This window comes from Peromyscus leucopus, chromosome 3, assembly GCF_004664715.2.
Source record: "Peromyscus leucopus breed LL Stock chromosome 3, UCI_PerLeu_2.1, whole genome shotgun sequence".
Taxonomy (NCBI): Eukaryota; Metazoa; Chordata; class Mammalia; order Rodentia; family Cricetidae; genus Peromyscus; species Peromyscus leucopus.
Window position 1 is genome coordinate 89278730 of NC_051065.1, and position 16217 is coordinate 89294946.

Below are 16217 nucleotides of genomic sequence, written 5' to 3' on the forward strand. Positions count from 1 at the left end.
CACTGAGCCACTGGGTTAAAGGTTAAAGGTACTCACGGAGAGGTAACTGAAAACACTCAACCTAACTTCCACAAAGACTAGGGGTAAAGAGTACTGAGGATGAAACCTTTACTAGGAAGAGTCATTTGGCTTGGAAGCTGGCGCAGAAAATCAAGAGACCAGATTTAGAACCAAGTAGAAAATGCTGTCAAGTTTGGGCCACTACAATTAACACAGGTGAGAACCTGGAAAAGAGACTCAAGCTTTGGGCCAATGGGAACAGAAGCCTGGCCATCTTTTTTTTATGCTGTGCATTTTACACTTTGCAAACTCTAAACATGTCCGAGGCCTTAGGGTCACGCAGGGCTGCACTTTCTGAGGAGTAAAGGAGGAAACAAGAGAAGGGAAATGCAAACAAAATTGAGTGGGAGGAAGAAAAAGAAGGTGGAACGGAGTGGGGTGGGTGGGACCTGTGAGAAGGCAGAGCTGGCCGTCAGAAGCACAGACTGCTAGTTCTGAACGGGCTTCTCCATTGTGGTACTCAGTTTCTTCACAATACGGGGAAGTTCTACACAAAGGGTAAGTCATTCATTCTAAAAAGTGACAGCCTGTCAACATGAATATTTATCATCACCACATAGCACAGTATTCTCTATTATTCATACATGAAAATTCCATAACACACTGGTTTAAAATTATAACAACTTGTCAACAATAAGGCTTACTGAGTTGGCTATGTCAGTGTTTCCTAAATTTGGCTAAGAATGTAAGTCACCTGGAGTACTTGTTAAAAGTGCTTTCCTCCTAGGCCTTTGAGAAAGACTGGGAAGGTGTAGACCTTTATTTCTGAACAAGAATCCCAGGTCTTATGGCTGGGTAAGTTTGGCAAATAACAGCTGACACAAAGTGTGGTATTTAAGATCTCTATCTCCCTGTTAAACAAAAAGCCAAATGTTATTGTTACTTATATAATCAAAAACACTCTCATCACAAACGTCCCTGCTACTGTTTGGGCTACTCACTTCTGGTTCATCTTGTCAGCGATCTCGTCCGTCCTGCTTTTTATCTGCAGCCCTCTTGAGAGCCTTTACCAAATGAGGCGAGGCCTCACAAAGACGGTGCTGTTTCTATGTGGTCTCTGGCAAGATTACCAGCCAGCAATCAACTGGTGCCCATTTCAACACCCGCTGTCACCTATGTACCTTTCCAAGTCATCATTCCACATGCAGATCCTGAATGTGGGGACACCCCCCCCCCACAGGCTAGCTGCCCACCAGAAACCCCTGACCTATGGCAGGGACCTGAGGAGACAGCTCAAGTGAGTAAGTGCTTGTCTTCCGATCACAGGATCTGAGCCGAGTCCCGGGAACCCGTGCTGCCGGGTAAGGTGGCGCCGCGTGCTTGTGGTTCTAGTGCTGGAGCGGTGGGGACAGCGGGAGGTCTGGGCTCACTGGCTACGTGGCTTACCTGTGTGTGTGGCTTACCTGTGTGCGAGTTCAAGGTAGCAAGAAACCTACTCTCAGAAAGAAGAAGGAGGAGGAGGAGGAGGAGGAGGAGGAGGAGGAGGAGGAGGAGGAGGAGGCGGCCCTCTAAAGGCAGCCATCAGCACTCTTGTTCTCCACAGGAGCTCCCCCGTTTCTCCCCTACAATTACTTCCCATCTCAAGCAGGTTCAGATTTCCTCTGGTTTTCTCCCCAGCAAACACAATCCTAGCAGCCTGTTTGCTCTGGGTATTGTGCACAGCTTGACAACAATAGGAGAGGGGTAGTTCTACGTGTAATGTGTTTCTCTCAGTCTCCTTAAGGACTTTCTTCAAGAGCACGGTAGCACACACCCTTAGCCCAGCACTGGGGGGCAGAGGCAGGTGGACCCCTGTAGGCCAGCCTGATCTACAGAGTGAGTTCCAGGACAGCCAGTGCTGTTACATGGAGAAACCCTGTCTTGAAAAACCAAACCCAACCCAAACAAACAAAAGGAGAGAGGTGTAGGAGAGAGGGAGAGAGGGAGGGAGGGAGGAAGGAGGGAGGGAGGGAGGGAGGGAGGGAGGAAGGAAGGAAGGAAGGAAGGAAGGAAGGAAGGAAGGAAGGAAGGAAGGAAGGAAACTTCTTGCTCATTTTATTCATTTGCGGGTACAGATATCTATTAAAAACACTGCCTGTCTGGGGCAGGTAAAGTGTTGGTTGCACAGACTGGCAACCTGAGCTGGATCCCCAGAAAAGAGAGAACCACCTCCACAAAGCTGTCCTCTGGCTCCACACAACACACTGCGGTGCACACCCCTCTCCATGTCACGCAGAGGCAGCATATAGCTTTCTCTGAAGTAGGCTGCAGCAGGATGGGGAGATGGATGGGGAGCTGGGCAGGTTCTTTACCCCCTTACCATCCTCAGACTTCCTGAAAATGGCCTCTGAACTGGAACTCTTGGAAACACTACTGCTTCTTTTTTGGTGCTGGTGATTGAACCCAGGACTTGGTACATGGAGCCACTTAAGTCATAGCCAGCAGCAGACCGCTCTTCTTGTTAAGAGAAGCACCAGGGGTCAACAACTGCTTCAGCAGTGGGCATCTCTTGAGAAACTACCTGAACTGAACTCCACAGACCAACTCCTCTGAACCTTGATTAAGGAGAATCTTGACATCGTTTACTTTCTGCTGCCACTAATGTCTGGTGTAGTGTCTGGTGTACACCCATTCTCTGGCGACCATCAACTTGTAAGGAACAGCTTTCTGGGGTATTTCCTGCGATTCACATTCATCCATGTTATACTGAAAAGAAACACCAAGTCACACAGAGAGTACCTACCACTCCTTGTTTCTCAGCACAAGGAGCATAGAGCCATGAAAATGGAGACGCTGTCACTTTTCGGTAGAGGAGCTGAACTGTCCCCAGAAAGTCAGGGGACGGCCTCCCGGCTGTGAAGGCTCTCTCTCTCTCTCTCTCTCTCTGTTACCTGGTCTTACTGCAGGATCGAGTTCTATTTCCCAGCACCATGTGTCACTCTTTGCCATTTTCTTCTCAACAATGCATCTTGGCTGTGTCTGAATGATGCTGTCTCCTTCCGATTCTTTTCAAAACCACATCACATTTCCAAGGGCCCCTAAGTCAAAAGCTCCCCGACTGCTTCTTTCACTGCTCTCTCACTGAGTCAAAGAGTTTATGTTTGGGGAGAGCAGATTCAAAGGAATGAAAAAATAGGCAGTTTCTCTAGACAACAGGGCTATAGCAATGTGTGCGTTCTTTAAGAGAAATAATTTACTTAAATTTATTTTTTGTGCATTGGTGTGAAGGTGTCAAGGACAGTTGTGAGCTGCTTTGTGGATGCTGGGAATTCAACCTTGGTCCTCTGGAAGAGCAGCCAGTACCCGAGACAGGGTTTCTCTGTGCAGTTTTGGTGACTGTCCTGGAACTCACTCTGTAGACCAGGCTGGTCTAGAACTCACAGATCCGCCTGGCTCTGATGGGATTAAAGGCATGCGCCACCACTGCCCAGCATGAGCAGCCAGTACTCTTAAGTGCTGAGCCATCTCTCTAGCCCCATTCTTTTCTTTTGAAAAGGTTGTGTGTGTGTAGGTACCCTCACAGCTCATGCTGAATGGAGAGCTCACCATGCACTGAGCCCCACACTGGTATCTATGTGCATCGAGACTAGGTGTTAAATCTGTTATCATGAAGAGCCATTATACTCAGAGTTCTCTAACCTCAGCTTGAGCCAGGCATCATGGTGCAGACCTTTAATTGCAGCACATGGGAGGCAGTTGCAGGTGGATCTCTATGAGCTAAAGGCTAGCCTGGTCTACACAGTGTTTTAGGCCAGCCTGACCTGCCTCAAAACAAACAAACAAACAAAAAAAACCAAAGAACTCCTTAGAAAACAAAAACCACACATGCACATATGCACGCACACACGAACTGCGTGAAAAGACATTGAGAAGCTATGAATATTTTGTCTTGTATTTAATAATGGTGATAATAGCCCTAAGAACTATCTAGGCAGTGTTTCTTCTATCATTAACCTTTGTAAACAAGCTTTGCCGGTAGCCACCTGCAATTCCAGCACTTGAGAAAGAGTGTTGGAGGATCAGAAGTTCAGGGGCAACATGAAAAGGTTACATGCATGTGTATAATTATCTGGATAGGGTCTCACTATGTAGTAGCTCAAGCAGGCTAGGAACTTATCTTTCCACCTCAGTCTCCCAAACACTTTCCTCTCCCCCACCCCTTGTACACCTTTGTCTTTTACACCCAACAACTCAGTTTCAAATAGCTCAGGTTCCCATACTTGCTAGCTATTCTCGGCTCTGACTCTCCTGTGTTTCTCTTTCAGTCCAACACCTTGAAAATTCATTTCCTGTTAATTTAGGTAGGTCTAATTATGATGTTAATCAAGTCTGAAAGGCTTTTTTTTTTTTTTTGAAGCCAGAGTAGCCCTGGCTGTCCTGGAATTCACTTTGTAGATCAGGCTGTCCTTGAACTCTGACAGATCAGCCCGCCCCTGCCTCTGGAGTGCTGGGATTAAGTGCCACACCAGGCCCAGCCTTGGGATGCTTTTTAAAAGGGTGTCCATTGGAGGAATAATAGGATTTGATGCAAAATGAAGACACAGGGGCTGGCATGATGGTTCACCAGCTAAGAGGGTGCTTATTGCTCTTGCAGAGGGAGGCCCCAGATTTGTGTCCCCAGCACTCACGTGGAGTGCCTCACAGCCATCTGTACACAATTCCATGAGATCCAGCACCCTCTGTCCTCTGAGGTAGGGCACCTGGCACATATGTGGCACGCATAAACTCACGCAGGCACACATACAGACAAATAAAAGTCTTTACAAAAATTAAGGTACAATAAGGAACCCACACACTGCTATAGCCCTGCTGCCTTAGAGAAATTGCCTATTTTTTCATTCCTTTGTGAATCTCCCCCATCATAAAAACGCAACCTCAAGCTCCCCTCTACATCGCTGATACTACTCTGAGACTGGAGCAGAAGTTTCAACAGGCTTTCCTAACAGCTCCTGCTGACTGGAGCTTACTGGGCACTGAGCCTAAAACTGGGTGTTTACCAAAACCGTGCTTTCTAAAAACCGGGACACACCCCCTTCTCCACATATGTATGCGGCCTATACAAATGAAGTTGAAAGCACGAGTCTGAGCCTTCTGAATGTGCCTTCAGATAGAGCCGTCTCCTACAACTATGACAAACAAAATGTCCCTCCTGCTGCTACGTCCCCTCCCCCACTCCAGTCAAAGAACACAAGCCACGGAAGCCAAAGTGCCATTTCCATTTGTTTTAGATCATGTATAATGCCATCACCTGGATTCATTAAGTCAATTCATTAAGCACTCATTAACCGCTTAGTGCTAACTTTCCACTTTATAATCACAGGAGACCAGGCATGGTGGCACATATCTTAAATCCTAGGAGTTGGTAAGTAGACACAGGCAGAAGATCTCTATGAGTTCAAAGCCAGTTTGATCATAGATTGAGACCCAAACTTACAAAGAAAAACAAAACAAAAATGGAACCAAAACAACAGCAGCAATAACCACTCAGCTTTAGAATAACTCCCATCTTTTTGCAAGGTAGATTTTGATTTTTGACTCTCCCTTAATACAATGATTTTTTAAAATTAATTCATTTACTGTGTATGTATGCATGTGTGCTAGAAGCCGGAAGACAATTTATGTGGGATCAAACTCAGGTGGTGTGCACCTTACCCTTGGAGCCATCTCAAACCCTCAATTTATCCTTCCTTCTCCTTGATAGCAACTCAAAAAAACTTCTACTGGAATGCTAACAGTGAAATTTCTCTTAAAAAAGAAGTCCTATTACCTGATTTTGAACTATGAGAACTCAAATATTTTATCACAATCTATGTCAGATGATATTTTTCTGTTTTGTTTCCTGGTTTTCTTGCATTTCTGGAGACTGCACCCAGAGTCTCTTTCCTACTAAGCAAGAGTCTGACCACAGAGCCATACCCCAAGCAGGGACTTGCTTTTAAAGGGTTCTTCGGTACACTCAAAATTAAGCTTTCTTGAATGATCTTAAAATGAATCTTAAGAAGGCAAAGGGCTATAGTTTAATGCAGAGTACCAGACTGGGGGGAGGGCAGAAAAAGAAAAGAGGGTGGGGGGCGCTGTAAAATTCTGGCTTCATTAGAGTCCCTCACTAGCCACTTCAACTCACTGTGAGCATTTACTATGGCAACTGTTTACAGTGTCAGGGCCTCTTGCCCGCAATGGTCCAAAGGGATGCTGATTACTAGCAAGCATGGCTCCGAAATCCTGCAGTGAAGTGTGACTGGCCTAGAGGACACGTGCTGTTAATGCTGCAACAATAACAAACTGGGCAGTTAGAAAGAGAAAACGGTAACACTAGCCATCAAAAAGAAGGGGTTTACTCTTGAAAATCATGATTCCATTTAAAAATATCTGGTTTGGAGCTCAGTGGGTCAAGGCCCTTGCTGCTGAGCCTGAAGACCTGAGCTCAATTCAATACCCAGAGCACATACAGCGATGGAGGGAACTAGCTCCTCCCCTTCCCCTAAAATCAATCAATAAATGCTAAAACAAAAGGTTTGGTTCACCACAACAAAACACCATGGGCTACATTAAACTCAACAGGAAAACAGAAAAACGACGACACATTTTGTACAGCAGTTAGGATGGGGACAGACCGAGTCAGGCCTCTTCTGCTGTGACTAGGGTGACACAAGAGGAAGTCAAATTATCTGAAAAGAAAAGAACCAACCAACTAGTGTGACGACAGTGCTCTGGGGGTTCCCCTTGGTGTACTCAAGTGAAATCTGGTTAGGACCCAATGAAGTTAATCCAATCTTAGGAATTGGAAGCACAAACTGGCAGTGTCCATGGAAACGAAGGTTAGCCTGTAGCAGAGGCCTCTGGTCAAGTTGAAATACCTGCATGCCCTTGAGTGTACGACTTCATGTCTGAACTTTATCTGTTTTGAGCACGTCTAGAGAATTACTATTGGATGTGGATACAAATTCTCCGCAATCAGGCTCTCCAGCTGCACACAGACACTTCCCTTTATCTGCTGTTACCACCAGCAAGATGAAGAGCTGAGGGTTAAGATCTAGCTCACTTGCCCACTATAGCCACACCCTCCCCTTCCTCCCTCTCCTCCCTCCCTAATCTCCCTTGATCTGCTCTCCCTGTGAAGCAGTATCTTGACTGAGACTCCCTTCTGCAGAGACTCTTGTGGGTGTATTTTCCATTGTTTACAATTGGAAGCATATTGACTCTGATGTGAGGTTAAAAAAAGTCTAGAAAGTTTTCAAGTTAAGACTTCGTATTTTATTCTAGGCCTTTTTGCTTTTAGTCACTGGGGGGGAAAGCAGGCAGGAAGAACTAGGAGGCACTGCGTTTTGACCTGGAAGCAGAGATGTGATCTGATGCGAAGTAAGAAAGGCCCGAGCTGCAGCGTTCCGGACTGCAGAGGGAGCACTGCTTAGGGTACAACCAGAGTGAGTCTCCCGGGGAAAAATTCCTCCCGGAACAAAGTACGGAAAAAGACACAGGCAAGTTCGCGGGGCCTTTCTACCTTCCCCTGTGGCCTTGGACGAGGCTTCCCTGCATGTGTCTGGAAGAAGCGCAGCCCCTGAAGGCTCTCAAATTTGCTGCCGAAGGTAACTTTCCTCACTAGATAACAAGTTCATTACACTAAGCAAGAGGTGGACGGCAGCAGCGCCTCTTTCAGCCCTGTCAGGAGGAACCCGGCCATCATTCATCAAGATGCTTCACCTACCACTTCTGTTGATGTTTCTGCATGGTCAGAAGTCACGTGTTCCTGAAGAGATGTTTCCGTGTAGCCCATTTTTCCACAATAGGGACAAGTAAAAGACTGGGGCTGCTCTACAGAGAAAGCTTCCCCACCATAGTACAAATCTGAAAAAGAAGAGAGAGTGCAACTGAGAAATACCCGTGCTTCTTCTCAGACACGCAAGTACAATCGCAGTACACAACAGTGTGAAGGACCAATAACCCTACTCTCTCGCTAAGTGAGGTTTTGGTTGTTTTTTTAAAATTAATTTTTGAGACAGGATCTCACGGTGTAACCCTGGCTGGCCAGGAACTCATCAATCTGCCTGCCTCTACTGGGATTAAAGGAGTGTAGATGAGGAGTTTAAAGACAAAACAAAGCAAAAAGCAAAGCAAACCAAACCACTTCAAGAGTATCAGATTACAGTGGGAAGCCTGGCTTCAAATAACTCGGTTAACACTTATAAAACCTTTATTTCCACACGGGACTCAGCATACTCTTCCAAAATCTTTTCTCCAGACAGCAAGTACGAGGAAACAAAGCAAACAAGTTTCCCCTCACCTACAGTTTCCAGGGTTTCCCAAAAGCCCACGGACATGGGTTTAGTCCCTAACCTGCAGTACCACTGGGAAGAGGCGGAACTTAAGGAGATAGATAGGCAGGTAAGAGAAAGGTCAAGTCACTGGGAATGTGCCCTTCAAGAGAGCACTGGGACCCAGGCCCCCTTTCTGTTTGTTCTCCACCTGTCAGGAGACTGTCTGTCGTCTGTTCCTGCTAAAACGAATTATGCCACCATCTCCCAGAGCCACACAGCCAAACAATGAGGGTAAAACCTCAAAATCCAGAAACTGAAGTAAATCTTTCAAACGGATTCTCAGGTATTTTATCACAGTGATGGAAGGCTAACATCCTGCCTCTATACAAACTTAAATCTGAAGCTGCTTAGTCTACACCTGGATCTAATTATAATTTTACTGTACTGTTTTTTCCTTATTTCCCCTCCTTCCCTCCTTCCCTCCCTCCCTCCCTCAGGGTTTTTGAGACAAGGTTTTCTCTGTGTAGCCTCGGCTGTCCTGGAACACAGAGAGATCTGCCCACCTCTGCCTCTCGAATACTGGAATTAAAGGCGTGATCCATTACCACTCGGCTTCCTTATTTCTTTTTTTTCTTTTTTTTTTTTTTTTTGGTTTTTCGAGACAGGGTTTCTCTGTGTAGCTTTGCGCCTTTCCTGGAGCTCACTTGGTAGCCCAGGCTGGCCTTATTTCTTTATATACAGTAGTAACACTAATATTGGAAGAAAGATCAGAAAGATGTACCATGCACAAGGATGTAAGAACTCAGGAAAGAAAAGATGACCATGACCAATATACAAACAGTTAGCTGCAACTATCTGTCTACAGAATATGGCATCCTCAGAGCAGGAAGCCTCCCTAGGCATCCAGTTCTGGTGGATGCCAAGTTGAATATGGTATAAGCACAATTCACTGGCCAAACAGTTCTCTGAAGAATGAACCAGAGTCTGTGGAAATAATCTATTTGCATCATTAGTATCATTCTCCACAGGTAACCTAGAAGAAAAACCATAGCAGCTTTAGTAAGATATACTACTTCACTACAAAGATGTGTTTCATTTTTTAACTGGGGGGGAGGGGAAAAAGCTCAATTTTAACAGTCTAAGCTTACTCTGTGAGAAGACAATGATGAGCTGGCATGGTGGCTCATAAGGGAATCTAACTTAGAACCACGGAGACTGAAGAAGGATGACCACAAGCTCAAAGCCACTCTGGGCCTATAGCAAGACCCTGCCCAAAACGAGAGATGGGGGAGGAGAAGGAGAATATTAATTAAGAGAGATTTAAACTGTCTTAAAAATATCACTCATGTGTGTGTGTTTGTGTGTGTGTGTGTTTATGTGTGTGCACATGCATGTGTGCACATGTGTATGTGTATGTATATGTGTGTCTATGTCTGCATTAAGACTTATAAGGTAGCTGGGAGGAGGAGGAGGTTGTGGTGGTGGTGGTGGTGGTGGTGGTGGTGGTGGTGGTGGTGGTGGTGGTGCATGCCTTTAATCCCAGTGCTCAGGAGGCAGAGCCAGGCGGATATCATTGAGTTCAAGGCCAGCCTGGTCTGCAGAGTGAGATCCAGGACAGACACCAAAACCCCACAGAGAAAGCCTGTCTTGAAACAAACAAAAAAAGACTTACAAGCTAGATTTGTGGTAGTTAAGAATTAAGAAGAAAAAAAGACAAGTATGGTGGTGTGTGCCTGAAATCCAGGCAGCTTAAGTTGAATAGTGAGACCCTGTCATAAAAACAAACACCCAGTAGCAAATAACAATAAGTAGCAAAAATAATTTATTTGCCCAGTGAATGGCAAACCCACAGCCATGACATCCCTGGTAAAAGACTAAATGCCTTTTCCCTGATTGAGGAACAGGACATCTCCATTCTTGCTACTGCTATTCAGTATTTCCCTCAAAGATCTAACTGCAGTAAATGAAAGGTATCCAATGGAAAGGAAGAAAAAACCCACGATCCTAAGAATCCACGAAGTTAGAACTAATCTTAAATTACTAGTACTAATAGGTCAATGTAGCAACATAGCAAGCTACACAATTCATATATAAAAATTTTTTCTATAACATTTACAACAAATAATCCAAAGATAAAATCAATTTAATTTCATTTACAAGAGCCAAAGAATACTTAGAAGTATATTTAATGAAAGAAATATTTAATCTCTGATAACTATAGAAAGATATGAAAACTCTAAGATATTTTATGTTCACAGATCAGATTTAGTAACAAAATAACAAATCTATAAGCTCAACATAACCACTATCAAATCTATAAGTTCAACATAACCACTATCAAAATCCAGTTGGTTTGAGAAAATTGGACAGTGTCCCAAAAACTCAGAGAAACTCAAGGGACCCAGAATGCTCAAAAGTCTGACTAGGAATAAACTCAAAGACTCAGAAATTTCAACGGTCTACAAAGCTTTGGAAATGCAAACATCACAGAGCTGTCATGAGCAGAGATTCAGATCAATTGAAAAGACTAAGTCCAAGCCAGGGGGCGGTGGCGCACTCCTTTAATCCAGCACTCAGGAGGCAGAGGCAGGTGGCAGGTGGATCTCTGAGTTTAAGGCCAGCCTGGTCTACACAGTGAGTTCCAGGATAGCCAGGGCTACAGAGAAACCCAGTCTTGAAAAAAAAAAAAACAAAAAACAATAAACACATAAATGGGCCAAATTAAGCCCTTGTTATGGTCAACTTATTCAGAACAGAAGAAAACTAATTAATAAACAATGGATAGTTCAATGACCCCAGAAAACTGGATACCCCCATATAAAATGGAGCAGACTCTCTACCTCAACTCCAAGTGAAAAAAACTAATTTGAATACTAGCACTCCGGAGGCAGAGAGAGGCAGGAGAATCTCTGTGAGTTAAGGCCAATCTGGCTACAAGTGAAATCCCATTTCAAAGGGAAAAGTAGCAATTTTAAGAGCATGAAAGATCTAAATGCTGACAGAACTGGAGTCCTCAGAAGACACACATCCCAGCAACCTTAGAGTGGGCTATGGGCTTTAGATGACACCAAGACACAAAGCAAGGAAAAAGAACGAACTAGGCATTTTAAAATAAAACTTCTGTACTTCAAAATACAGCACCTAGAAAGTGAGAAGATAATAATCGGAATGGGAGTCAAATCACTCATCTGAAAAGGGACGTGCGCGCGCACACACTTGATATGCATTTAATGTACATAATATACATATATCTAATATATATATAAAACCAATATGTATACAAATAGCTAATAAGCATAAGGAAAAAAAGCTTAGATCATTAACTATCAGAAACTGAAATCAAAATCACTTGAGATACTGTTTCATGCCCATCAGGAAGCTATAATCAAAAAGACAGTAACAAGTGTGTTGGCTAGCTAAGAAATCTCGTGTGAAATGGATAGCTTTTCCTGACTGCTAATGCACTCTCAATAATACTCGAATGCTATCAGCAACAGCATCGGCCCGAGTTCAGCGCTTGTTTCCAGAGGCACTCTATCTATCTTAGTGCTCACAGTTGGGGATTTTTTCAAAGGGTTTCTTAAGCAAACTATAACTAAGAGAAAGAAGGACAGAGGAAAGAATTTTATTTGGAATGATCTGAATCCTTGGATATGCTGATGGGGATAGTTTCAGGCTGTTCCGCTTTTTCATACCCATACAAAGCCCTCAAGTGGTAATCTCTCATTACGAACTTACCAAAATCTACCCTTGTTAATATGCACTGCATCGGGTGGTCAGTTGTATGCCTGGTTGTCGTTGCCCCGCTTTCATAACAAGATGCACAAAGATCGTAATCGTAGCAAATTAAACACTTGTATCTGCGACCTCGAAAATTTCCTTTTAAACATGCATCACAGCTGACACCTATAAAACAAGAAGAAGCACCTTCAATTAGCGGCGAGAACCCAGCGGAACCCAGCCATCCCAGCAGTGGGGTAAACTGCTTGCTCAGAATGAAGATGACACAGAGTGGTGTGTGCAGGCAGGAGGGCTGAGGCGAACTTAAGGCTGGCTTCGTCAACAGTGAATTTAGGCCAGGCACATGGTGACAAACTGTCCGGGAGGAAGCTTCAAGTATCTCAGTGTAAAAGCCCCTGCTATGAAGTGCCTTGGAACCAGAAAAGGTGTAATTACAAAACATTCTTTCCATAGGGTCACGGTCCAGTTTTTGCCAAATGACTCAATAATACCACCAAACACCAGGCAGGTATAACATCTAAATTTTAAACAGTAACACACACAAAGAAATGCCATAATCAGACTCTAAGTTCATATCAGATTATCAAACACTTAAATACTAATTTTTCAGTATCTGGTTTTCAGATAATGTCTCACTATGTAGCCCAAGCTGGCCTTGAATTCATGATCCTCCTGCCTCAGCCCGCCGCCAGGTGTTGGGATTCAAGGCACATACTACCCCACCTGGCTGCCATCAACAATTCTTAGCACGTTCAAATGAAGATTAAACAAGGTGGCAGGCACTCTGGAAAGAGAGGCACGAAGATCTCTGTGAGTCTGAGGTCAGCCTGGTCTCCATAGTAAGTTCCAGGACAGCCAGGGCTACACAGTGAGACCCTGCCTAAAGAGAGAAAGGGAGACAGGGGAGCTGGGGCGCTTCAAGAGGCAGATAGCAGATCTGTGAATGAATCAAATGATTAGAGTTCAAATGTTTTAAAATGCAAATTGAAAAGTCAACAGGCAGGCTTAACAGTAGAAAATACCTTTTACTTAACATATGATACATTTGTTTGTGCAGAAAGCTCATATATAGCTGAACTCAAAATGAAATACCAGATGAACGTGTCAGATAAGAAAAGACGCCTGGTAGTGGTGGTACACACCTTTAATCCCAGCAGAAGCAGGTGGATCTCTGTGAGTTTTAGGCCAGCCTGGTCTACAAAGAGAGTTCCAGGACAGCCAGGGCTACACAGAGAAACTGTCTTGAAATACCAAAAAAGAAAAGGCAGTTTAACAATATATCAATGGTATTACTTCACTCTAAATTAGAAAGGCATACTTTTTTTTTAAAAAGCAATTTATGATTCTGCCTAGATTAGTCAAATTCACAGAGAAAGTAGAATATTAGTTATCAAAGCTTGGGGGAAGGGGAACAGGGAGTGTCTGTCTACTGAATAGAGTTCCAGTTTGGGATGATGGGAAAATTCTGAAGACGGATAATGGTCATGACAACAATGTGAATGGACTTAGTGCCACAATAAAAGGCAGGCCATGGGGGTGGGGGAGACTTATGAATAAGTCTAGTCAAAGACAGGAATTTCTTTATGAAGCAAATTAGTAAAAATGTATTCAAAGGCATTCAAGATTTAAAATACAATTTAAAAATGTGGGTGCTGGGGAGCTGGCTTAGTAAGTAAAGTACTGACTGCACAGGCAGGAGGGAGGACCCAGGTAAAAATGTGGGTGCAGCAGTGCCCACTGAGTCCTCGGGGTCCCTAGGATTTGCTTGACAGCCAGTATAGCCAGCCAATCAGTAAGCTCCAGGGTCAGTGAAGGATCCTGACTCAAAAATAAGGTGGGGAAGAGATCCAAGATGCCCAAAGTTGGCCTCTGGTTTCCACATACATGTGCATATGCATCAGCACACATGCCATCACATACATACTCGTAAACCACACAAATACAGAGGAAGGAAGGGGGTGGGGACAGACACACTAGGCCACAGAACAGAACTGAAAGTCCAATAACGGATGCATGTGCTGAAGACCACGAAGGCAAGGTCAGGGCAGAGAAGTGGGAGGAGGAACAGCAGCCAAGGTGCTGAAAGGCTAAGGACCAGCTCAGAGATCCCTGTGAGACAGAATGCTTTCCTCCCCAAGGCACTACAGGACCAGAGGCTGGAAGGCAGCCACCAGAAGAGGACTGCAAGGGGACACCAAGCCAAGCTGGAGAGTGAGGAGTTATCTGTTAACTCTCCATCTTTCCCACACATGGGACAGCAGGTAAATCCATCTACATCAAAACCAACCCTTTGCTTCATATTCTAACATGCTAGAGGGAATGAAAGGCCTCATACTTGTTATGTACAATGTTCCAGATGAAAGTTTGGTATTTAGAATATGTTAGGAACTCTTACCCATCAATAAAAAGGTAACCAACAGCCAATAGAAAAGTGGACCATTGTCAAGGGGCACCACAACGAACAACAAACCCAACTACTACAGGAAGAGATGCTTAATCTCCTCAGTCACCAAATACAATAAAACTATCATTAGCTACCACTTTACAGCTAGCAAAAGTTCTATGCTATTAAGTGCCAGAGGGACAGGGAGCTGCAGCAGTAACTCAGACCTTACTGGTAGGTGTTTACAACAAACAACACAGTCACTGTTCTATTGCTGTGAAAAGACCCCATGACCAAGGCAACATCCCCACCTCTCCCCTCAAAGACAGGGTTTCTCTAGGTAGCCCTGGCTGGCCTCAAACTCAGAGATACAACTGCCTCTGCCCCTGCTGGCACTAAAGGGGTGCACCACCATCACCCACCATCCAAGGCAATTCTTACAAACAAAAGCACTGAACTGGGGGCTTGCTTATAGTTTCAGAGTCTTAGTTCATTATCATGGCTGCATCTATGGTGCTAGAGTAGCTGAGCGCTACCCTGACGCCAAGAAGCTAGGCCGGCAGGAAGAGAGACACTGGGCCTGGGGGCATTTGAAACTCAAAGCCCACCCCCAGTGACACACCTCTTCCAGTAAGGCAACACCTCCTAATCCTTCCAAGCAGTCCACCAACTGGAGGCCAAGCAGCAAACACGGGACCTTCTCACTTCCACCACCACACAAGCCGCTCAAGCTGCTGCTATTAGGTAGCTTGTCACTATTAGCAACTTGTCAGAGTATGTTCAGGGTACTGGGGGCACAACAGAGCAAAAACAGTCTTGCCTCTGTGGAGCCAGGCAATGTGTGCCCCAAGCCCCATCATATACAAGCGTGCACATGTACATACATGCACACACAAGCACATGCACTAGCACATACAGGTGCGCGCGCACACGCACACACACACACACACAATGTAATTTAACAAAAAGAAACAAGCATGGAGAAACAGCTTAGTGGTTAAGAGTACTCCTTGTTCTTTAACCAGCTCCAGAGACTCCTGTTCGATGAGATCCAATGTTTTTCTGGCCTCTGTGGGCACATGCACACATACCCATGTACAAATATTAAAAACACAAGAAGAAAATGAAACCATGGGGTTTTTGATTGATTACAGTTATTTTTGTTTTCAAGATTTTTAAAAAAGATTTATTTATTAACTTATTGTGTATACAGTGCTCTGTCTGCCTGCTTGCCTGCACACATTTTATTATTGATGGTTGTGAGCACCATGTGGTTGCTGGGAACTGAACTCAGGACCTCTGGAAGAGCACTCAATGCTCTTAACCTCTAAGTCATTTCTCCAGCCTAGTTTTCAAGATTTTCATTATTTTTAATCCTGTGTATGTATGTGTGCATGCACATCCAATGTCCAGAGGACGTATCAGATCCTCTGGAGTTAGAGTATTAGGCGGTTGTGAGCACCTGACATGGGTGCTGGGAATCAGACTCGGGTCCTCAGGAAGAGCAGCAAGAGTTCTTAAGTGCTAAGCAATCATCTCTCCAGCGGTTCCTTTGTTTGTTTGTTTTTGAGACAGATTCTCATTATGCAACCCTGGCTGTCCTGGAACTTACTATGTCCACTGCGGTGGCTTTTGTCTACCAAGTGCTGGAACCACAGGGTTTTGTTTACAGCTTTTAAAGCACTGCTAAAGTAACACTACAGTGACCAAGGCTAGTCTCCAGGCTTGGGCCGGGAGGTGGCTCGGCAGGAGGAAGTGCTTGCCATGTGTGCCTGGCGTCCTGAGCTTGATTCCGGGAA

The 16217-nt window shown here is 44.6% G+C and overlaps 1 protein-coding gene across 2 annotated transcripts in view; it reads right to left on the reverse strand.

Moving 5' to 3' along the window:
* Kcmf1 (potassium channel modulatory factor 1) overlaps positions 1-16217 on the reverse strand; it is a 71030-nt gene that overhangs the window by 12401 nt on the left and 42412 nt on the right. For both annotated transcript variants that reach the window (XM_028855195.2, XM_037203824.1), the window contains exons 2-3: positions 12033-12200; positions 7745-7884 (exon numbers count right to left, since the gene is read on the reverse strand). In XM_028855195.2, the coding sequence (XP_028711028.1) occupies positions 7745-7884; positions 12033-12200 (308 nt within the window). The remainder of the gene's footprint in view (positions 1-7744; positions 7885-12032; positions 12201-16217) is intronic.